Raw genomic sequence first — 25,343 nt, 5'->3', positions numbered from 1 at the left:
TAAAGCTATTTTAAAAAAGTCTTTTTTTCCCCTTGTTTAAGTCCCCTTGGGTTCTGTTATAATTTGAGTGTGTTTTCTGTGCTTTTTTTTTCCCCTTTGTGTATTTGAGTTGTAAAGCTTCCCACCCCACATCAGCCATGGTAAATCAAAAGATGGTATTCAACCCTTCAAAGGCCTGAAGCCTGCGGCCCGCACAGCAAACAGCCCTGAGAACAGAGTGTACAGAGCAGCCTGCAGGGGCTGGCATATCCTCCTCACCACTGCAGCACTCATTGCCAAAAACGAAGGCAAACTTAGGGTGGGAGGGGGAGGGAAAGAAGCTTGACTATTAATTCTGTTCATGTAAAGGGGGTGAGGAAATGTTTGACCTTCCCAGACAGGGGCCTGGGGCAGTGTGTTCTTTGTGTTAACACGTTTTGCAGCACATTGGATGTTTGCTGTGTGAAGGTCAGAACCCAAATGTGGTAAATCTCACAACTGAGCTGAAAAGGAAGGGGTTGGGGGGAGAGAGAGAGAGAGAAATACAGTGAATGTTGCTCTGGAATAGCCCTTGCTTCTGCAAAGACATGCTGAGTGTGTAACAAATGGCATATCATCTGGGTACAGCCACCTTCTTCCTCTGACCTCCCATTGTCCATTGCATTGTGTTGTCCTTAAACTACGTTTTAGAGCATTTCACTCTGTCTCCCCTCCTGCACTCTCCCTCAGGACACTGGTGACCAGAATAAAGCCACTTTTGCAGCGCAGCACATATGAAGCTCATTGGACTCATGGCTACCTTCCAAGCTGAGCTGAGCTCTGGCCTTGAGGTGGCAATGATGTTTTGGACTTTCTAAGCAAGCTATTTTTTCTTTGCCCTCTCAGAGGTGTTTGGTTCCATGACTATAGTTTCAGAGTCCTCCAGCACCTCAAGGACCATATGGTCCCTTCCCAGAAGAAATGACTTGTCACTTATATGACTTGCTCTCTGCTCAAATGTCTGCATGTCACACACAAACACATGCATGTACAAAACACAACAGCCACACATTCTTATTGTCACCTGTTCATCCACACAATACACACAGCACCCTTTCATGAATTTTATTTACACATACTTATGCACTCATTTTCCACACAACTGGCAAGAAACACAGACTGGCTCCCTGCCCACCCCCACAGCTGCTTTACTTTGACATCCCCCACGCCCAGCTCCTCAGACTCTGCCACTTATGAGGCACTTTCCCTTAACATCCAGTATACACCCAATACATAGTGGCTTGTTGGTGTGTCTGTTTTTTTTTTAACTTTATCCAGCTTTCCTGGAGGAAATGATCCAGAGTAAGCAGCAATCACCATACCCTCACTTATTTGTCCTGTGCATCCCCTATCCCATCTAACACTGCTGGACCCTGTGGGCTGCACTTCCAGAGCCAGACCTGGACCTTCTTGAAGGAAACAGCAAGCACTCCTCTTCACATGATGATGTTCCCTTTCACTGGCTATGAAGAAAGAGATCACAGGCCTTAGCCAATCTCTGTAAGCTAACTAACTATGCTAATGCGCACCCTGCCTCTCAGTGGCTACGTCTACACGTGCATGCTACATCAAAATAGTCTATTTCGATGAATAACGTTTACACGTCCTCCAGGGCTGGCAACGTCGACGTTGGGCAGCACCACATCGAAATAGGTGCTGCGAGGGAACGTCTACACGCCAAAGTAGCACACATCGAAATAAAGGTGCCAGGAACAGCTGCAGACAGGGTCACAGGGTGGACTCAACAGCAAGCCGCTCCCTTAAAGGGCCCCTCCCAGACACAGTTGCACTAAACAACACAAGATCCACAGAGCCGACAACTGGTTGCAGACCCTGTGCCTGCAGCATGGATCCCCAGCTGCAGCAGCAGCAGCCAGAAGCCCTGGGCTAAGGGCTGCTGCACACGGTGACCACAGAGCCCTGCAGGGGCTGGAGAGAGAGCGTCTCTCAACCCCTTAGCTGATGGCCGCCATGGTGGACCCCGCAATTTCGATGTTGCTGGACGTGGATCATCTACACGTGCCCTACTTTGACGTTCAACTTCAAAGTAGGGCACTATTCCCATCCCCTCAGGGGTTAGCGACTTCGATGTCTCGCTGCCTAACGTCGATTTCAACTTCGAAGTAGCGCCCAACACGTGTAGCCGTGACGGGTGCTATTTCAAAGTTGGCGCCGCTACTTCGAAGTAGCATGCACGTGTAGACGCGGCCAGTGAGAGACTGAGGCAGCTCAGCTTTGCCCCCTAACACTCAGTGTGGTGCTAGTTCTCCTTTTTTCGGTACAGCTGACTGCCTCACAATTCCTGATACAGGAATTATTGTAATGAGAATAGGTAGAGCTTGAGGGCTCTGTATTTATTTGCTCACCATACCCATGCTTGAAAGAGTCCTGAGTGAGAAGTTTTTTGCACTTCCAAATCTACTCCCCAGTCCTGCTCCTCCCCACAATGAGTACACTCCAACACCTCCTCATCCATGACAAAGCTGGGGATTCTTAGAATTTTCCTGTTCCTCAAAAGGACGGCTATGGATCTCACAATGACATGTGGTAAGAAACACACACTGGCATGGTTTCCAGAGGAACCTGACTGTTGCATGCCATCCATACATGACTGAGGAAGGGACCACCCAGAACAGCAATATTTTCAGGTAGGCTATGCAGCCTAAACTTAAAATAAGCAACACAATTTGCACTATGCAAATTGCACAGCTAATTTCAAATGTCGTTTGAATTAGGCTATTTCGGCATTTGGTGCTGTCTAAACAGTGCCAAATGTTGAAATGAAGTGCTATTTTTGAGGCATCCCTTACTTCTCCTCCAATGAGGACTACAGGGATGCTGAAATAGCGCACCTGTTGTTGTTTTGGAAAAATATTTCAAAATAATGGGTGTTTTTCAAAGACACAGAGTAGCTATTTTGAGATACCCAGGTATCTCAAAATAGCTCTGCCATGTAGACATTGCCTTAGTGTTTAGGTGGAGAATGCCAGGGTGATGAGGCAGATTTGCACAACATTTCCTGACAATAAACAGGGCAACAAGAACCATGATGTGATTCCAGAAATGGTGATGGAATGGAACCAGGGATTAATCCAACCTCTATCATTTGAATATGTTTTCTGGCTGTGGGAGCCTTTAATTCACACTGTCCTGTTTCCTGTACTTGCTTCTTTCCCACAACTGCTCCATACCACACTTTCATGCTCACTTGTGTTTCCCTTAAAATATATACCAGTGTGCCTTTAACTTTAGCCCACTGCACTGGAGTCATTAACCACCTGAGTGCAGGGGAATTTCCCAGGCATGTGCTCAGGTAACATGCTCAGGAAAATACAGCGCTAAGGGATTCTGTCTATTGAGCTTTTGAGAGGAGCCCCTGGTTTACAGTAGAAATAAATGAAGGGAGGGTTCTAGACTGTGTTTTACTTGGCTCTTCCTTCTCCCTGCATGCATACATTTACCACTTTGGCTTTGCCCAGTATCCTTCAGACATCTCATTCATTGACTAAACCTAACAGATGCTGACCAGATATACAGCTGTTCTGGCTGTGCTCTCCTTTAAAATTCAAAGGAACAGAATGCCTCTTTTAGTCAGGAATTCAAACAGACTGAAATAAAGCAAATTACATTAGTAAAACACAATTACATTGTTGAGAACCCTCAGCAAGGGTTACTAAAAGCCTTGCTGCACCTGTGCAAACGGGAATCTGAGGAGGTGTTTTCAATTGCTGCCACGCTCCTTGGCTGCTCTTGTTTTGGCTACGTAGATTGGGCAAATAAACTGTTTCTTTTCATATGTGCCTTCTATCCCACAGCAACCTGGGTGTGCATGGGGAACCTTGCTCTGATTTTTAAAGAAGAACCTTTCTCTTCCCTTTGATACTAGGTGTAATGGAAAGAAAAATAGTTTCATTGATGACTGAATTCTCCCTGCTCCTCTGGGTTAAGGCCAAAATTGGTGCCCTTGGGTAGGAAATAAAGACTTTATCCTAAGTTTTTGAGGTAGCCAGTTTCTTTAGGTGCCTCCATTTTTTGCTGGCCAACCTGAAACAGCTCAGGTCTGATTGTGAGAGGCTCCAAGCAACTGCAGTTTCAGTAGCTCACATGTCAGTGGTATCATGGGATGGTAAAAATCCGGTCACGGGTGAATCCATCTTCAACATCTGAGGATCAGTTCAAATAAACAGATGATTCAGGTTAGGAGACATTCAGCAGATTTGGACTACCTCCCATGCAAACATTTGTCCTGCCTGGTTTTCATTTTTGGGTGGGAAGAGGAGAAGGGATCAGTCAGTGCTCTGTTGTTCTCAGCCTGGAAATCTAGCTCCCACAAAATCCAGGCAATTTTAGCAGGTTACTAAATGGTTTGGGGTCTCATTGTGCATTAAAAAAAAAATCTACCAGCCAAAACAGGGAGTGTATCTGTTGCTTTCCCAAAGCACTGTTCCTATGCAGCAGCTCACTCAGAAAAACAATACTATGGAACATGTGGAAACATTCAAATCCCTATATAAGGGAAGCAAAAAATTGCCAGGCAGATCAATCATATTTGCCACTGAGTTTTTAGTTTTCCAGTTTTGTTATTGTTGTTCAGAACCCTGCCATATTTCTCTGTACTAATCATATCTGACTTTGTCCCCAGTAAACCCGCATACTCATCTAGCCACACCACCTATGCTCAGTGTATCTCCATCTCTAAATTGGTTTCTCTCTGTCTCTCTCTCTCTCTCTCTGGTCAGATAGGACAAGGTGGCTGGTTTCTTACATATTTTAGAGGGTTTCCCTCACCTCTCCCATAAGGGATATAGCCACCACTGTATGGTAATCGTACCAGTTGATCCAGGGCTGTTTGCTCCCACTTTTCTGTTGCGGTTGACGACACATGACAAACCTAATCGCACAAAACCAACCCCAGATTTTCTCAAGAGAAGTTCTGCTTGAGAACAGACTCTCTCTGGCATTGCTGCTCCTGATTGGTATATATCAATCACTTCAGCCTCTTCTTTATTTATAGATTCTTCTTTTCCTTCACCCCTCTCCTTTTTATTTTGTAAAGATGCTGTTTATTTCTGTTACTGAAAGGGTTGTCCTTATAACACCATTTAGAATAAAATAATTTCACCCTGATCTGCAGCCAAATTCACCCCATCCCCCCCATGTTCTTTCCAGTTTCTCTCCTCTCACTTTCTATGTATTTTCTGCTGCTGGGTCATATCCCCATGACAGAGATGAAAGCTGGGCAAGGCTGAGGTACCTGACAGAGGCTCTCCACTGGGATCCTCAGCCTGGGGTTTATGAGCAAAGATCAGGGTGGTCAAAGATGCTTGGCACTGTGGTGATGCATTAATTCCATGGTCTCACTGGGAGATGATTATAAGCCCAAGAATCAAAGCAGGCACCCCCTAAATATGAAAGTCTCGCCAGATGCCTCAGCCTGAGAAGGGCTGAGCAGTTGCTATTTTTGGTCAGGTAAGTGGGAGCAGCAATTGCTCAGAAGTTCTCTGGTTCAAGCCATCAAACACCACTTCTTTTCTCTGGGTAGGCTCCTCAGTTACAGTACTATTTATAAGAGCAAACAAACAGTATTCTGTATCCCTTTGTTTCTTTTTCTTCCCTCTTTTTTTTTTTCCTCTGCTCCTTTTCTCACCCTTCCCTTCCTACCCCCAGAAAGTCCTCAAGTGAAGCAGGCAGAGCTGTCAAAGATTCTGAGATCTGCCACTTCACTGTCTGTTTCATCTTCTGCCTGAATGTTACAGATGTCTCATTCAGTGCTAACATTCAGGAAGCAAGATGAGACTGGGTTCTGAGGAGCTGGCTGAGCTGGATATCTTTGACCCAAACCAAACCAAAAAAGCAAAACCTCCAAACCCACTCTAACCCAACCAATCAAAAATACCTCCCAACCTCCCCAAAAGTAGCTGAAATCTGGGCTGGGTATTCGTGCGGTTAGCTGTTTGCAAGTGGCCATTTTATGATAGGACACAACTGGGGAGTATATTAACCCTTTCCTCACTTGAATGGACAGTGTCAAATGCACCTAGGCACATTTTCCAAAGCAATCTGGGCTAATATTTAGGGGAGCTAGAGAGAGGGTCTGTCCTGTGGAGAGGTGGAAAGGGTTAAATATTGCACCAGCCAACGTGGACAGATGATTTTACAGGTATACTGTGTTGGTCAGGTGGTATATTTATACAATTAATAATGAATTATTTCAAAATAAACCATGTGTAACAGTTGCCTTTAAAATTCAAGTTTCTTAGACAAATTGCACATGGTTTAAAAATAGAGAAGGCAGTGGGGGTATGACTTGCATTTTGAGGTAGTTTATTTTGTGCCTTAATTACTTGTCAATTTTTTCTTTCAATTAATATCAGCTCATGGTCTGAAGCAGTAGATAACCTAAGTTTTGCACAGGATTCCTTAAAAAGAAAATAACTCTATATGTTGACATGTGGATATATATGTATATAGGTATATCTCTTTATACAGCTGCGTGTATATATATATGTGTGTGTGGGTATGTATGTGTATATATATATATATAAATATATATATATATTCATATGTATCTGATATTTCAATAGAATATACTGTACATATATACCCACACCTGAGCTTGTACAGACTGTATATAATATAAAATGGCCACATCTCTTTGCGTGTGTCTGTCCCCGGAAGGGTGGACTGATTGTTTTTGGATGTCTGCAGCTGTTACCTTGAAGGATGCAATTTCATCTTTCATTTATTTTTCCCCATCTAGACTGTATCAGGATAAACTGTAACGCCAGTAAGTTTCCCCTCAAGTTTCATTTTGTTCTCTATATATTAAAAAAGAAATTAACTTTATTTCTTTTGGTAGTTTATAAGCTGTTTTTCTTTTTCTTTCTTTCTTTCTTTCCTTTTTCCCTTTCTTATTTATTTTTTAAATACAAAATTCAAAGGTGGGGTGGGATTTGGGTAGGGGAAAAGGGTGATTGTGTGCAAATGTATTGTGTGATGTTTCTCCCAGGAAGAGATGAACTGTTATTTCATGGTGTTGCAGAAAAGCTCCCGAGCATTGGGATGAGCTGAAAATGTGTTTCAGGGTATTCAGCTATCTTTGGGGACGTGCCTTTAGAGAGATTCGGGGAACATGAAAAGATAACAGGTACTGTATGCACTTCTCCACTACCAGAAAAATACCTCTATAATAAAACATGTTCAGGATGCAATGGTGACTGCGTAATCTGATATTTCTCAATACCATTTTAAGACAGCTGGTGAGTTTTGGTGAGAGGGAAAGAAAATAAGTCCTTAGTGTTGGCGTAGCATCTCAGCCTCATATGAGACTCTCCTGTAGGTCACCCCACCACCTAGGTTACTCAGAGAAATCCTAGCAGAGGGACTAACGCTGGGTCCTTTTTAGTCAGTGTAAGACACAAGGACAATTATGAATGTCAGAAAGAATAATCATTAATGACAACATCCCAGCCAAAAACTCAGTAGTGCAGCAGAGAGAATCGTTCTTGCTTTATTTAAGAAAACATGAGTTTAGAACTTGTTGAAATTAAGGGTGGGCCTCAGGCCACAAAATATGGGTCTGGTTTTTGGAGCCAATCAGCTATCAAAATTAGGTGCTGTCGGACCTAAGAGTATTTTTATTTATTTTTTTTCAGGCACATCTCTAGTTAAATCAAAAATGCTTTCGGAGCTATGTTTGCGCTCCATACAGGAGGGTTTATGGAAGGTTTAACAGGTTGCTCGATTTGACAGAAGAGATTGGAAGGTATAGCTGGCTTCATGGGCTTTTGTGTGCCCTGCTGGTGTTATCGTTTGAGCTAAATAGTCAGTCCCAGAGGCTAGGGAAGGAGCAAGTTATGTAGGGTCATTTCTGAATTTTCTAACAGCACCAGTAGCTGTCTTGAGAGAGACAGGGTCAGACTCTGCTCTCTGGCGTGAACGAGTAGTTTGCAGCCAGCAATGAAATAACAGCCAGGGGCAGCAATGGCAGATTCTCCCTGAGAATCTTTCTTTTGGCTACTTTCCCTTCAGTTGTGACTCTGTGCAGGTGCAGTGATGGAAACCATACAGCATGTGCTTGTTTTGCATATGATATTGGCCAAAATCAAGGGGAGCAGGACAGACGTAGCACGAGATGATATGCACTCATGAAGATGGCAGACCTGTTTCCTCTCCTGGTTACAGCTGCTTCACATGTCCCTCTGCAATGGAGCAAGTGTACACAGAGATTAGTGTGGGATGTGGGCTGGGTAATGCCCTCACTACCTTATACAATGCTCTGGAGCTAAAAGCAGGAGGAACATGGAACCTTTGTCTAAATTTCCTTTTAAGCTTTTAGTTTAGTTCGAATATTGTATTCAAAGGGGGGCAAACCAAGGCCAGGAAAAAATATTACCTCAATCCCTGCAAAATGAGGTTGCCAGTTTCTGTCCTGTACTACTAAGGACATTGGCATAACAATGGGTTCTTTTGTTTCCTAAGAGTTCCCATGCTCCTTCCTACTGATTCTTCCTCCACACTAATGTACCACACTCAGTGTGTCCTCTAAGCACTGGTCTCAGAGGTAGGACCTGATGTCCTCCTCAGCCCTGTGTCTGTTTGGGAACAGGTGGTTCTTATAGGGTCACCCTTAAAGGGCTCTGTCCTCAGGTGTGAAAGCAGCAGCAGCAGGAGGAAACAAAGATTCTGTTTTCATGCAAATCAATGTCCTTTAGCTACAATAAAAAAGATAAAGGGAATAAAGAAAAAAAGGACAAAAGAAGGCAGACAAGCAGTTTGTGTCAGTGTCCCCAACTGCATCAGCATCTCTCTAAATCATTTTGCTTGAATGAATTTTTAATAGTCCCTGCTTTTGCATATTTAAAATTGTTTTTTCTGGGAAATAATTTGTTTGCTTATTTTTAAAGCAACTTGGATTTTCCTAGTTTATTTTTTATGATTTTTCTGCTTTGTGGGATTTTCTTCATTTTTTTTCCAAACACCTTGCTTGGCATGATAGAATGACTCAGGCCGGCTGGCTCTCCCAGTTATTGGAAGGTAACCAAATAGAAGCTGGCTATTGGGAAACTGTATTCCAGATCTACGCCCAAGTTGGCAGAGGCCACAGCAAAAGCAAATCCTCACCTTTGTAGGAGCCTAGCAATTTATTTGTGCAAGCTGGGAGTTATACACATGGCTCTGGATCTTCCAAGTGTGGATCTCCTAGGTTGATTCCTCCTTGGATTCAGGATAACATTTCAGAGGTCAGGAGGTGATATTTGTGTGTCATGCGGAGGTGTTGAGATGAGGAGTGAGGGTTAAGGGTGAGGGTGAGTGAGCTAAAGAAATAAGCTTCATTTCCTGTTGAGGGGCCTCAGATCATGCAGTCACCATTGCTAACTGAACACCTGAGACCTGGATTGTGTTTTAAAAGCAAACAGAGCTGTGCTGTGGAGATACCTTGGAATAGTAAAAGTGATGTGGCCTGGGTATCCTACTAGCATGGTCACAGACAGCATTGCAGCTCAAGCTGCCTCCAACCAGGACAGGTAAGGACTTTGCTTCTCCATGCTCTTTCCGTTCAATGAAAGATAGTATTGGGGCTGGGGAGCTTGTGTATTGTTTTTTGCTTTTGTGGGTGGTTCACATTTCCTGATTATATCATGTTCTTCCCTCCGCCACTCCATTTTTCCTGCTTTCCTTTCCACCCCATTCCTTTCATACCTCAAAATTGTAGGGTGGGTAGCTCATCTGGTATCCTATGTATCGAGACCTGCTCTTATTGTCATTTATCTATTTAAAAAGCAAAACAAAACAAAACCTGCTCTTCACTCTTAGAAAGACCTACATTGCCTTCTTAAAACCCTCTGGCAAAATCTGATGTCTGAAGGGGCCTGATGCTTATCTACTTAAATCAGGTGTAATTCCACTATTGTCTGTGGAGTTATGCCAATGGGAGGAAAATAGGAATCAGCTCCTCAAGACACAGGATTAGAATCTGTGTAGAGTGATTTTTTCAGTATAGATCTAGCAGATGAGACAATTTTGTTGTTTGGCTTTGAAGAAGAGAGTACTACATGTCAAATATTTCTGCTGTTGCAAACATGAACTTTTATTAAAAAAAAAAAAAAAAAAACAGGGACCAAACTTTGAACATAAGAACAAAGGATTTTCCATAGGGAAATGGCTTTTTTGTCAATCTTCTATATCCAGCATCCTAATGTAACCAATGAGAAAGGTAGGAAAACTAGTATAATGTTCCTCATCTATTGTACCATTTCTATCCAGTATTTCTTGCATGCTCCAGTCTTTGAGTTATGCATCCTTTGTGGTGACCTTCTGTCAATCCTGGTGTCCTAACCAAGCTGAAGCCTTGGGAATGGTGCTGCATGTGTTTCAGATAAAATGGCTTTTGAATAGGGGTTGCAGAAATCTTTAATGTTAGTGTCATTTCTGTGGGTTTTTTTCTTTTCTGCTTTCTATTTCTTGATCTACTTTACATCTCTCCCATTTTCCCACATGGTGTCTCTGATCAAAGACAAGGAAGTGGGTGCTACTGATAGAGGAGGCATTCATTTTGAAACAGCAGTGGTCTTTGGTCCAAGGAATACCTCTGGCTTCTCAGTCAGCATTTTATATTGAGGTCTTCACTTCTCACTAGAACATGCAAAAACCAGTCATTTCCCAAGCATCCATTTAGCTGTGTAGCTTGTGAAGCATCAGAATCCCATGAGCTTCCTTTTTCTTCCATGTCAAGTACTAGGAACAGATGGGAGGGAGAGATCTCGTATCTCAATTGCTATTAGGGGGCACTGAGAGTCTTAGGGAGCCTCATAGTTGGTTTCTTGCTCCTGATAGTTGGGTGCTGTCTCTGAGAGTAGCAGATAGTGAAGGCAGGAGGCCAACTCTTCCCTTCCAGCTTCACCTTGTGTTGTGTTTAGTGCCCTGTTAATTTCATTTTCCATGAAGTTTCATTTTGTTGAGCACTGATACAGCCACACAAAGCAGGATCCTGTCATACATGCATCTCAGGGAGAAGTTAAGCATTTGTACCTCACTGCATTATCATAACCAAATATGCAAACCATGCGAACCCAAATGTAATCAAAACATTGTAACACCATGAGCCTTTCTCTGTTTTCATAGGGAACCTGCTGTCATTTTAATAAAAGCCTAATTATGCTCTAAGAAGAAAATATTATCTGTAAAATGAGGTGATATAATTGGAAGTTTCCATCATATTTGTGATGTTAGTATGTACTAATGCCAATTTGATGCAATCCAGGATTAAATGAATGCTAACACAGCCAGAGAAATAATGACAAGTCACTAGCATGTTGCACTGGAACATTGCAGCTATTTTTAGGAATGTTAGGCTGTGTCTACACGTGCCCCAAACTTCGAAATGGCCATGCAAATGGCCATTTCGAAGTTTACTAATGAAGCGCTGAAATGCATATTCAGCGCTTCATTAGCATGCGGGCGGCAGCCGCGCTTCGAAATTGACGCTCCTTGCCGCCGCGCGGTGCGTCCAGACGGGGCTCCTTTTCGAAAGGATGCTGCCTACTTTGAAGTCCCCTTATTCCCATGAGCTCATTGGAATAAGGGGACCTCGAAGTAGGCGGCGTCCTTTCGAAAAGGAGCCCCGTCTGGACGCGCCGCGCGGCGGCAAGGAGCGTCAATTTCGAAGCGCGGCTGCCGCCCGCATGCTAATGAAGCGCTGAATATGCATTTCAGCGCTTCATTAGTAAACTTCGAAATGGCCATTTGCATGACCATTTCGAAGTTTGGGGCACGTGTAGACACAGCCTTAGTGTTTGAACAGCTCAGTTGGTAGCATTCTCCTCTTTGGGCTGGAAGTCACATAGCTAAGTGCCAGTGGGGCCCAATCCTGCCATTGCAGTGTGAGAAGGAAAGCAGGAAAGAAGCTGGGTTTTTGGATGGCACCTCCTTCAGAGATCATTGTTAAAAAGAGATTCTCCCTGCCATTCTCCAGTAATGTTCCCTGTTTAAATGAAAGATTCCTCTGTGGTAAGGTGATAGGACATGGAGCCTTTCGCCTCTGACTTGCTAATTAGAATCCAGACCAGGCATGTAATGACTGAAAACAATTGACATTGGAAGGATGTTTGGTGGCCTTCATGAAGTGTATGGGTCTCAGCCCAGATGAAAGAGGACAGTTATCCATCTGATAAAACCCACCATTGGCTGTCTCAACAGAGGTGACCAAGTTTGTGTGGCCTTTGAAGACTGGATTCCTCTCAGGGGCCCTCCAGGATAGGAGTAAGGTCGGGTATTAGGCGCAGGAAGCGTTTCATGTTGAGATCTTCACTTCTCATTATAACATTCAAAACAAGTAATTTCCCTAGGGTAGGTGTACGGCAGTGGGTATTGTGTTCAGGAAGACTGGTCTGCCACCATCCCCATGGTATCTGTTTTCTGTGCAAATGTGGAGGATTTTCAGTCCTGTCAATCCTGCACTTTCATGAGAAGAAAGTTGACATAAACATTGGGAAAACATGGCGTAGTGTGTGGGGAAGAAGAAAGTTTATGCCTAGATTTAATTTGGAGAGGGAGAAGCTCCAGGGAGCCATTTTCTAATGAGACCTTATATGATTTAAAAAAAAACAGAACAGGCACTAATCAGCACCTTGCACTCCTTGCTGTCCTGAAAGCTGCCCTTGGCTATACATTCTGGAATAGATCACAGCACTCTAAGTAGTTCTGAATCCTGAGTGACTGGTAAGCAGGTCCTAGTGGTTTGCATTACTAGTTGCAAAACTCTAGCATACAGTGACCTTAATTACTCCAGTACCGCAAAGACTGAGAAGACACGCTGTTGTGGTATAATGCGTTCATTTCAGGGACATAGTTTACTGTTGTTTCATCCCTTGGGGGATTTAGTATGAAATGATCAACAATTTAAAAAGGCTGGTGTGTAGAGTCAGAACAAGCAGTGACACTAGAACACATTTTTTGCCACAACTCATAAGCCCTATATCACATTTTGTTCTCAGGTCCTTTTATCTGATCAAAACATATCCAGTATAACATTGATTTACCAAATTCTAGTCAGCCCAGACTCTTGTTAAACAGATTGGTTGATCACCCACAGGTTGTATTGTATTCCTCTTTAGAAAGGTTGCAGTCCTGGATCTCCTAGGTTGATTCCTCCAGAGCTGAGGAAGAAGCTTCAGTGAAACTTCTAACACCATTTGTTTTAAAAGGGATAGCACTGTTTTGAGCATAGGCTCCTCAGAATCCTTTTGTACACAGCTTTTTATAAGGTTGGGAGCCAGATGGAATGCACTCTTTTGACAGTCATTTTTCCCTGGAAACACATGGGGCAGCCTGCAAAATACACTTTCAATTTCCCCTGTTTTATGAAATTGCTGCTTTTTTTGAATCTTAGTCTCATAGAATATTAGGTTTGGAAGAGACCTCAGGAGGTCATGTAATGCAACACCCCTCCTCCCCAGCTCAAAGCAGGACCAGCCACAACTAAATCATCCCAGCCAAGGCTTTGTCAAGCTAGGCCTTAAAAACCTGTAACAATGGAGATTTCACCTGTTTCCTAGAGCTTCACCACCCTCCCTTCATGTATTTAAAGGCTGCTATCAAATCCCCTCCTCATTCTTCTGTTCAGCACACTAAATCCAGTTCCCTCAGTCTCTGCTCATGTATGAGGCACCCAGCCCTCCTAATCATTTTTGTTGTCTTCTGCTGGAGTAGTTCCAATTTGTTAACATCCCTTCGGTAGTGGAGAGCCCTAAACTGGACATGGTCTCCAGAGGTGGCCTCACCAGTGATGAATACAAGGGAACTTTCTTCGGTCTTCTGGCAGTGCTCCTACTAATGAAGCCCAGTATGCTGTTAGCCTTCTTAGGAACAAGAACACCCTGTTGACTTGTATCCAGCTTCTCATCAACTATAATCCCCAAGTCTTTTTCTGCAAAACTGCCACTTAGCCATTTGGTCTCCACCCTGTAGCAGTGCATGAAAATCATATATCCTAAGTGCTCTGAACTTCTCCGTGTCGAACCTCATCAGATTCCTTTTGGCCCAATCCTCCAGTTTGTCTAGGTCACTCCTGATCCCATGTCTTTCCTCCAGCACATCCTCCACAAACTTGCTGAGGGTGCAATCCATCCCATCGTCTCGATCATTAATGAAGATGATGGGGGAAAAAATGAGCCAGGAGTGATCCATGGAGCACTCCACTGAGCACCATCTGCCAACTACACATCAAGCCTTTGATCACTATTCACTGAGTCTAACCCTGTTGAAGCTTTGCTAAAATCAAGATATATTACGCCCACCCCTTTACCCATAATGACAGAGGCAGTTAGTGCATCGTAGAAGGCAATTAGTTTGGTCAGGCATGAAAAACCATGTTGACCACTCCAGATTATTTTCCTCTCCTCCAAGTGTTTCAGAATGGATTCCTTGGGGATCTGCTCCATGATTTTCCAAGGGACTGAGATGAGGCTGACTGGTCTGTATTTCCCTGGATTTACAGTCTTCTCTTTTTTAAAAGCTGGGCACTACAGTTGCCTTTTTCTGGGACCTCCTCCAGTTGCCATGTATTTTCAAAGATAATGGCCAATAGCTCTGCAATTAAGTCATTTGCTACCTTTGGAAATTTGAGTGCTATTTCTGTTTGTAAAGATCTGACAACGTACAGACTCAGAGCCATGCCTGAGAGAGCAACTGAAAACACAAATCATTTGGAAGGGCATGAAGACAAGATAACCAAATAAAATATTGCAATCAGCATGGAAAAGTTGTAAATCACTGAATATTCATTACAGCACTTTAGTTGACTGCCGAGGATCTGGGTGCTAGAGCAGCATCTAGACAGATGGATAGAGTCCCTGCATGTGGGGGGCGGGGGGAAAGAAAAACAGCTAGAAATATGCTGTGGGTGGAAACTGATGTACATTGCAGAGGAGTGAGGGATGAGAGAGCAGATTCTATGGCCAGATGATTTTGGTTATATGAGCCTTGGATACTATTATACTAGATCATTGGCTGGCTTTGTTTCACCTTGTCCATCACTTGTTAGGGCTTTGTCTTTGCCTTACTATGTTCTTTCAGGAAAAGTGGGGTGACTTGTTTAAGTTTCCATGGTGATAGTTGCAGTATTTCAGTCAGTCTTACTGGGGAAAGTGGAGGTGCTGGAAGAGGATTCAAACTTTTCAGTTCATTGGCAACATTATTCACATATTTCCACTTCCCAGCCCTTCTCTGATATTGGTTGTGATCACTTGCGGTTACCGGAGAAAGCAACTGTATGCCGTCAGATTCTTGGAGGGGAGGGGTCTAAAAAGTCTCCACCTCTTCTATTCTGCAGTCATAATGGAGACAGAGGCTCTTTTTAGACAGTTTCCAATTCTGCCCAAGGCATTGTGAGCCAGAGTTTATATGCATATAGGTGGATGGGGAGGAGGCCAACGGACTGAAAGCAGCACTAATGTACCGATTACTGGATAAAGACATCAAGAGGGAGACTGTCTCAACCTACTGACAATGATAAAATCAAAATAGCAGCTTCTGAGGGCTGGACAATATTCAGAGAAGTGAAAAGTTACTTGGAGACAGAATGCTAGACTAGGTGCCTCGTCTCCTTCTAGGCAATCTTGGAGCAACAACTAGCCTGACCTCCAAACATCCTGGCTCTTCTTTGCATTGCAAGACTAGCCTGTCTGACAGAAAGTGTTGCTCCTAGAAAATGCCCATCAGGAAGCAAAGAAGAGCTGGTGAGCTTTGGTGGCAGAGGGAGGGTGGGAGCTTACATCAAAATCATTCCAGGTCAGTTGAACAGAAGCCTCTGAAATGACTTGTGAGGGTGAACTGTGACTTTGCATCCAGAGATCATAGTAAGGAGCACCTTAGAAACAAGAGTTTTTTCCAGTGAGACACTGGAAGTTTGAGTCACAGTTGCTATTAGTTTTCCCACTTCTTAACAGTCTGAGAGATCAAGGTCTGAATAGGCCATATGGTGTAAACTCCCTCTTTCCTGAAGTCTCTATGGGTCATGGGTCAGGCATCCTGTTGTATGGTACATAGGGAAGTGTCCACTGACAGTACCCGTGCTCTTCTGTGGAGAGATGACTTTAATAAGAACCTCTCAATAGTTCTGTCTCTTCTGAAAAATCCCCCCTCCCAGGAATCCTCACTTCTCTTAAGTGTCATCCCCTGCAGCATATATCTTGGTCATCTTTCTTATATGCTGCTGGCATAGTTGTGAAAATCCTCAGGAAAACCTCTGACACAACAAGGAATCCTGTTGACTTGCTGCAAGAATTTCTTATCGGCAGTGAAAGTTTATTATATTTCCCTATCAAGCCAGAAAAAAAAATCAATACACTGAAAATATTTCCATTTTGAATGTGGAAAATAAGAAGGCCTGAGAAAAATCCTAGAGTAATTTTCCCAGTGAAATTGCTACTCAGTCAGTGGCTGTGATGTTAAACAGCCATCTGTGAATGCTTCATTATGGCAAAATAGCTTTTTCCTCTCAGTAGGTTTCACTGTGTCCAAGCCTGATCATGACTAGGGGAGTCAAACCACTTGGTATTTCCAGCATTCAAGGGTGTAAATTACCATTTCTGTTCTCTCTTGAATGAACAGAACCATCAGCAAGCATGAAACAAAATAGGGATGTTATTATGGTAATTAACTGTTACCATGAGAGACACCTAGAATAAGCATGGGTTCAGATTTAATTGCCTATTAAGAACCTGTTAGCATGCTCACATCTTTCTGACCAGTATATCAGTTGTTCTTCCTTCTGTAAAGAGAAGCTCATTTTAAATTATTCAAAATGGACCAGGTGCAGAACTATGGCCAGTTATGCTCTTGGCTGCTATCAACATCTGTCGAAATCATGGAACTGGAAGGGGCCTCAAGAAGTCATCTAGTCGTCCCTGAATTCAGGGTATGACTAAGTATTATCCCTGGAATGTCTAGGATAGTGGAGTTTCCACCACTTCCGTAGGCATTTTATTCCTGTGCTGAAACCACTCTGATTGGATGTTTTTTTTAATGTCTGACCTAAACCTCTGTTGCTGCAATATGATCCCATTGCTTCTTGTCCTACCTGCAGGGGTTAACAAGGACAATTTACTTTCTTCCTCTTTTTATCGGACTGTAGTGTACTTGAAAACTGTTGTGCATCTGATGAAGTGAGTCTGTGCTCACGAAAGCTCATGCTCAAAACTTTTCTGTTAGTCTATAAGGTGCCACAGGACCCTTCATTACTGTTATAGATCCAGACTAACACGGCTACCCCTCCGGTACTTGAAAACTGTTGTCATGTTCGTTCCTCAGTCTTTTCATTTCAGCAATAAACAAATCCGTTTTGTCAATTTTCCCTCCTAGGTCATATTTTCTAGACCATTATTCTTTTTGTTGCGTTTCTCTGGACCACCACCAATTTGTCCATATCTTTCCTGAAATGTGGTGCTCAGAACTGGACACAGTACTCCTGTTGCATCCTAACCAGGGCTGAGTAGAGCAGAATAATTATTTATTGAGCCTGGCTTACAGTATGCCTGATAATGTGTCTGAGAATGGTATTTGCTTTTTTGGCAACAGTGTTACACTGTTGTTCATATTTTGTTTGTGACCTACTATGACTCCCAGATCCCTTTCTGCAGTCCTCCTTCCTAGGCAGTAATTTCCCAGTTTTCTGTGTGTGCAACTGATTTGTTTCTGAAGTATTTGCATTTATCCTTATTGAATTTCATCCTACTTCAGACCATTTCTCCAGCTTGCCCAGATCATTTTGAATTTTAATTCTATCCTATAAAGCGCTTTAAAAACCCCTCCCAACTTGGTATTGCCCAAGTATGAGTGTACTCTCTGTGCTATTATCCAAATTACTAATGAACAGTACGACTGGAAGGGACCTTGAGAGGTCATCAAGTCCAGCCCCCTGCCCCAATGGCAGGACCAAGTACTGTCTAAACCATCCCTGATAGACATCTATCTAACCTGTTCTTAGATATCTCCAGCGATGGAGATTCCACAACCTCCCTTGGCAATTTATTCCACTCTTTGATCACCCTGACAATTAGGAACTTTTCCCTAATGTCCAAACTAAACCTCCCTTGCTGCAGCTGAAGTCCATTGCCTCTTGCTCTATCCTCAGAGGCCAAAAAGAACAAGTTTTCTCCCTCCTCCTTACGACGCCCTTTTAGATACCTGAAAACCTCTATTGTGTCCCCCCTCAATCTTCTCTTTTCCAAACTGAACAAGCCCAGTTCTTTCAGGCTTTCTTCATAGGTCACATTCTCTAGACCTTTAATCATTCTTGTTGCTCTTTTCTGGACCCTCTCTAATTTCTCCACATCTTTCTTGAACTGCGGTGCCCAGAACTGGACACAATGCTCTAGCTGAGGCCTAACCAGCACAGAGTAGAGCAGAAGAATGACTTCTCGTGTCTTGTTCACAACACACCTGTTAATGCATCCCAGAATCATGTTTGCTTTCTTGCAACAGCATCACACTGTTGACTCATATTTAGCTTGTGGTCCACTATAACCCCTAGATCTCTTTCTGCTGTTGCCATTGCTAGACAGTCTCTCCCCATTCTGTATGTGTGAAACTGATTGTTCCTTCCCAAGTGGAGCACTTTGCATTTGTCCTTATTAAACTTCATCCTGTTTGCCTCAAACCATTTCTCCAATTTATCCAGATCCTTTTGAATTATGACCCTATCTTCCAAAGCAATTGCAACCCCTCCCAGCTTGATATAATCTGCAAACTTAATAAGCGTACTTTCAATGCGAATATCATTGATGAAGATATTGAACAGAACCAGTCCTAACACAGACCCCTGCGGAACCCCACTTGTTATACTTTTCCATCAGGATTGAGAACCATTAAGAACTACTCCCTGAGTACGGTTATCCAGCCAGTTATGCACCCACCTTATAGTAGTCTCATCTAAATTGTATTTGCCTCGTTTTTTTATAAGAGTATCATGCGAGACTGTATCAAATGCTTTACTAAAGTCTAGGTATACCACATCCACCGCTTCTCCCCTATCCACAAGGCTTGTTATCCTATCAAAGAAAGCTATCAGATTAATTTGACGTGATTTGTTCTTTACAAATCCATGCTGGCTGTTCCCTATCACCTTACCACCTTCCAAGTGCTTGCAGATGATTTCTTTAATTACCTGCTCCATTATCTTTCCTGGCACTGAAGTTAAGCTGACTGGCCTGTAGTTTCGTGGGTCATTCTTATTCCCCTTTTTATAGATGGGCACTATATTTGCCCTTTTCCAGTCTTCTGGAATCTCTCCTGTCTCCCATGATTTTCCAAAGATGATAGATAAAGGCTCAGATACCTCCTCTATCAGCTCCTTGAGTATTCTAGGATGCATTTCATCAGGCCCTGGTGACTTGCAGACATCTAATTTTCCTAACTGATTTTTATCTTGTTCTTTTTTTATTTCAACTTCTAACCCTACCCCTTTCCCACTAGCATTCACTATATTGGGCATTCTTTCATCAGACTTCTCAGTGAAGACCGAAACTAAGACGTCATTAAGCATCTCTGCCATTTCCAAGTTCCCTGTTACTGCTTCTCCCTCCTCACTGAGCAATGGCCCTACCCCGTCCCTGGTCTTCCTCTTGTTTCTAATATATTTATAAAAAGCCTTCTTGTTCCCCTTTATGCCTGTAGCTAGTTTGAGCTCATTTTGTGCCTTAGCCCTTCTAATCTTGCTCCTGCATTCTTGTGTTGTTTGCCTATATTCATCCTTTGTAATTTGTCCTTGTTTCCATTTTTTATACGATTCCTTTTTTATTTTGAGATCATGCAAGATCTCCTGTTAAGCCAAGGAGGTCTTTTGCCATATTTTCTATCTTTCCTATGCAGCAGGATAGCTTGCTTTTGGGCCCTTAATAATGTCCCTTTGAAAAGCTGCCAACTCTCCTCAGCTGTTTTTCCCCTCACTTTTATTTCCCATGGGACCTTACCTACCAGCTCTCTGAGTTTACCAAAATCTGCCCTCCTGAAATCCATTGTCTCTACTTTGCTGTTTTCCCTTCTACCCTTCCTTAGAATTGTGAACTCTATGATTTCATGATCACTTTCACCCAAGCTGCCTTCCACTTTCAAGTTCTCTACCAATTCTTCCCTATTTGTTAAAATCAAATCTAGAACAGCTTCCCACTGGTACCTTTTTCAACCTTTTGGAATAAAAAATTGTCTCGAATGCAATCAGATAACTTACTGGATAGTCTGTGCCCTGCTGTACTAGTTTCCCAACATATATCTGGGTAGTTGAAGTCCCCCATCACCACCAAATATGGGGCCCTGCATGACTTAGTTGCTTAAAAAAAGCCTTATCCCCCTCTTTCACGTGGGTAGGTGGCCTGTAGTGGACTCCTAGCAGGACATCACCCTTGTTTTTTAACCCTCTTAGTCTAACCCAGAGACTCTCAACACATCCATCTCCTATGTCCATCTCCACCTCAGTCCAAGTGTGTACTTTTTTAATATATAAGGCAACACCTCCCCCCTTTCTTCCCTGTCTATCCTTCCTGAGCAGGCTGTACCCTTCAATACCAACATTCCAATAATGTATTATCCCACCAAGTTTCCGTGATGCCAACGATGTCATAGTTGTGTTTATTTATTAGCACTTCCAGTTCTTCCTGCTTCTTATCCATACTTCTTGCATTTGTATATAGGCATCTAAGGTATTGATTTGATCTTGCCTCCCTGTTTTGCCCTGACCCCTTTTTACTCTGACATTGTTGCCCATGCTACTTCCCATTTCTGACCCATCTCCCAGGTTTCCATGTTCTCCACTTACCTGTGGGCTTTGCTCCCCTGCCCCCGTCGAACCTAGCCCTCCTCACTAGGTTAGCCAGTCTGTGTCCAAATACAGTCTTTCCTCTCCTCGAAAGGTGAACACCATCTCTGCCTAGCAGTCCTTTCTGGAATAGCATCCCGTGGTCGAGGAAGCCAAAGCCTTCCTGGCAACACCATCTTCGAGGCCAGGCATTCACCTCTAGGATGCGCCTGTCTCTGCCTGGGCCCCTACCCCTGACAGGCAGGATTGAGGAGAATACCACCCATGCCCCCAGAGCCCTGAAGTCACTCTTGACCTGCTCAGCATCACACCTTGCAGTATCATTAGTGCCCACATGGAGAAGAAGCATGGGATAGTAGTTAGAGGGCCAGATAATCCTCGACAATGCCTCCGTAACGTCTCGGGTACAGGCCCCGGCAGACAGCATACCTCCCCAGATGAAATGTCAGGGTGACAGATGGGCGCCTCTGTGCCCCACAGAAGAGAGTTCCCGACCACCACTACTCTACATTTCCTCCTCGCAGTGGTGGCAGCAGACTTCCCAGCCTTGGGGGTACGACGCTTCTCCTCTGCTGTATGGGGCGATTCTTTGTCTCCTGTATCAAATACAGCATAACGGGTTCCTAGTACCATGGTGGGAGGATTCTGAGCAGGGGTGGAACACTGCCTACTGCCAGAAGTAACAAGCTGTCAGTGTCCACCCTGATCTATCCGCTCCTCCACCAGTGGTTTATCAGCTGTCCTATGTACTGGGACAGTTACCTCAGCTGCCTCCACATGAATACTATCCAGGAACTGCTCGGGGAGTTGGATACTCCTCAACTTAGCTACCTCCTCCTGTAGCTCTCCCACCTGTCGCCTGAGAGATTCCACCAGTAGGCAGCTTTCGCACTGGATGGTCTCCCCAGCCTGGATATCAGTGAGTGGGAATTGCCAGCCACAGTCCCTGCAAAGCCACACTGGGATCTGGGTAGAGGCATCCATGGTCAGGCAGGCAGTCTGGCTACAGGCACATGTGGAGGAGACAGTAGTGGTGCTGGCACAGGTGTTTCGGGTCTTCCTAACCATCGTAGGCCTCCCTCTATCAAACTCCCTCTGAAACTCCCCTGTCTGCAGCTTCCTGTCCGCTTCGCTCCCCTAGTCACCCTTGCCTCTGGCTTATAAAGCCTACTGGCCTGGGTCAGGCCCTCTCCGCTGTGAGTCACACAGGGGAAGGCCAATCAAGGGAACAAAGGTCAGGCAGGCAGTCGCAACTGCCACTGAAACTGACCCACCTGAAGTCAAAATGGCAGTTCAAATTCAAACAGTTAAGCACACTCACTCACCCCAAAAGCCAGCACTCTCACCTGGTAGCTTCTGCAGTGGCAGGATCATTTGCTCTCCCTCTTAAACTCCTCTGTCTGCAGCTCCCTGTCTGCTTCAATATGAAGATATTGAACAGAACTGGATTCATAATTGAACCATGTGGGACCCCACTAGATATACACTTCCAATCTGACTATTAACCACTAATAAATATTCTGTGCAAATAGTTATTCAACCAGTTATGCATCCATGCTATAGTAGTTCCATCTAGGCTTATTTCCCTTGTTTGTTCATGAGAAAAGTCATGCAAGAGAGTAACAAACCTTTACTAAGGTCAAGATGGTCGACTTCTACCTTTTCCCCCATCCACAAGGGTTTTTACATGTCAAAGAAAACTTTTTAGGTAAGTGTGATGGGGTGGACTAGATCTGGAGGCCCCTTGCAGGACTGAGCTTCACAGCCCTGTGTCACTCCACCCACAATAGAGTAGACGAGGTGTCCACTAGGCAGCCTGCAGCAACTGCAGAGGAACAACCAATCAGAAGGGTTTCTGGAGAGCTCAGTCAGACCGGAAGGGCCATATAAATGACAAGCAGCAGAGCTAATAGTTCAGTTCCTGGCTGGAGCTCAAGAGGAGAAGGACTAGGATCCTGGCTGGCTGAGTTGCAGGACTGTGTACAGCTCACTGCAGAGAGATCACTGCAGGCTGTACTGAGTCCAAGGAAGGCTGACAAAGATCAGGTGCCCAGCTGCATGGATGAGCAGCAGGACTGTGGATAGGTCATTGCAGGGAGGCTGAGCCTGGGGAACTAAGCCCAGAACCTGCCCTGACCAGGCTAGCACACCAAAATGGGCAACAAAAATGATTAAGGGACTGGAGCACATGACCTATAAGGAGAGGCTGAGGGATCTGGGCTTATTTAGTTGGCAGAAGAGAAGACTGAGGGGTGATTTGATAGCAGCCTTCAGCTTCCTGAAAGGGGGCTCTGAAGAGGATGGAAAGAGACTGTTTTCTATGGTGACAGGCGGCAGAACAAGGAGTAATGGTCTGAAGTTACAGAGGGGAAGGTGTAGGTTGGATATTAGGAAAAATTACTTCACCAGGATAGTGGTGAAGCACTGGACTACTTTACCAAGAGAGGTGGTTGGATCTCTAGCCCAAGAGGTTTTTAAGTCCCTGCTTGACAAAGTCCTGGCTGGGATGATTTAGTTGGGGTTGATCCTACTTTAGGCAGAGGGCTGGACTCAATGACCTCCTGAGGTCCCTTCCAGCCCTCGAATTGTACGATTCTATGATTCAGTGGTTCTAGCTGTAGACTGAGCCCAGGGAGGAATCTGTAGTTGAATCCTTTTTGGGTTGTTTAAGAAGGCAGGGCCTCTGGGAAGAATCCTCAGAGCTACAGCTCTATACCAGGGCTGGGGGGCAGGGAAATAATCTTTATATCCTGGAAAGGGGAACAATAAATGTGGCTCAGCAGAGGGCTGAGTTCCTGAAGAGCCACTCAAGAGAACTGTGATCACGGCACTATTGACCAGGGCAGGGGGTGTTTATTCCAAACAGGTGCAGATCCTGTTACAGTTGGTTTGACACTGTGTGTTTTTGACAAATCCATGCTGACTGCTACTTAATGTTTTCTTTGTATTTGCAAATGGATAGCTTAATTATTTGCTCCATCATCTTTCTACGTACTGAAGTTAAGCTGACTGATCAGTGAGAGCCAATGGCAGGGCTTTTCTCAATAGTGCCACCATTACTGATCTTGTAATGTCTATGGAACTACTAGGGGAAAAACTGCTAAAGGGATTGCAGTATTGTAACAAATCTTGGAACTGGCGGTTGGAAGAGGAGGTAGTACTCAAATCCTCTTGCTCTATGAACAGTACACCTTTTTGCTTGATCTAAAGAATTTCATGTAGCTGTGAGAAGTATAGAGTGTATGTCACAGCAGAAATGTAGATTGATTCCAATCAACAAAACTAATGGCACCTATAAATAAATACCATTAATCTCATTGTTTTGCCCAGTCTTTATCAAAGCAATAAAAGTCTGTAGGAGCCCTGTCTCATTTAGTATTCATTCTTGTGCACCAGTGAAGATATTATGCAGACAAAATTTGCACCCAGTGGGGCAGGTTTGAATAATTTAGACAAGGCACTCTAGAGATGTATGGTGTAATTAAAGTTGTTTGTTTTATCCTTACAAATCACAGGAAATTCCATAAAACACCATCAACAAAATTTGAGTGTTAACATGTTTAGTGAGCTTAACCTAGTTGAATGTTCACTATTTATCTTGCTTCCATTTTATTTGTGGGCTACATTATACCACACATAGGCCATGTCTACACTTACAAAACACTTCGAAATGGCCATGCTAATGGCCAAATCAGAGACTACTAATAGGGTGCTGAAATGAATATTCAGCACCTCATTAGCATGCCATCAGCTGTGGCACTTCAAGAGTGCCATGTTTCGCTTGCCCATGGTTCGTCTACATGGGGGTCCTTTTCGAAAGGACCCTGCAAACATCAAAATCCCCCTCTTCCTATCAGCTGATACGCCAGTTGGTTAGATAAACCAATATCAGCTGATAAGAATAAGGGGATTTCATTGTTTGCAGGGCCATTTTGAAACGGACCCCCATGTAGATGAGCCACAGGCACGTGAAGTATGGCACTTTCAAAGTGCTGCGGCCAGCAGATGCTAATGAGGCACTGAATATTCATTTCAGCGCCTCATTAGTATTCTTCGGTTTGGCCATTAGCATGGCCATTTCGAAGTTTTTCACAAGTGTAGATGTAGCCATACTGTTTCGCAAATAAAATAAATATAAGTGCTTTTCTACAGCCTCACACCCACTGCACACCTGACAAGACACCATGTGAGGCAAGGGCTTTGCAGGGGGTTCTTAAGAATCATAGAAACATGAACCACCTCCACTGCCTCTTAAATGGAGCCACTTTATTGTGGAACAGGATATGAGTTGACCAACACATAGCAATCCTGCCTGACAATTTAGTAGAAGAAAGGCGGGAGAAAACCCAATCTAATTAAATTAGAGGTGAAACTGTAAGTAGGTAGGATTTAGTTACCAAATAGCAATTGGACCAGTGCACCATAATCAAAATCCTTATTGCTGAAAAATGTGGTGCATCCGCACATAACAGGATGCAGGTTGAATCTCCCTGGTCCAGCATTCTTGGGTCCT

The 25,343-nt window shown here is 43.8% G+C and overlaps 1 protein-coding gene across 16 annotated transcripts in view; it reads left to right on the top strand.

Annotated features, from left to right (window-relative positions):
• Nucleotides 1-25,343, top strand: part of NRXN3 (neurexin 3) — a 1,384,038-nt gene that overhangs the window by 482,902 nt on the left and 875,793 nt on the right. For 14 of the 16 annotated variants that reach the window (XM_074996672.1, XM_074996671.1, XM_074996675.1 and 11 more), the window contains one exon: nt 6,779-6,805. The exons of the other annotated variants lie outside the window; for them this stretch is intronic. In XM_074996672.1, coding sequence (XP_074852773.1) covers nt 6,779-6,805 — 27 coding nt within the window. The remainder of the gene's footprint in view (nt 1-6,778; nt 6,806-25,343) is intronic. 16 annotated transcript variants of the gene reach the window in all.

This window comes from Carettochelys insculpta, chromosome 6, assembly GCF_033958435.1.
Source record: "Carettochelys insculpta isolate YL-2023 chromosome 6, ASM3395843v1, whole genome shotgun sequence".
Taxonomy (NCBI): Eukaryota; Metazoa; Chordata; order Testudines; family Carettochelyidae; genus Carettochelys; species Carettochelys insculpta.
Note: the sequence above shows the minus strand (reverse complement) of the source record. Positions and strands in the feature narration are given on the sequence as shown.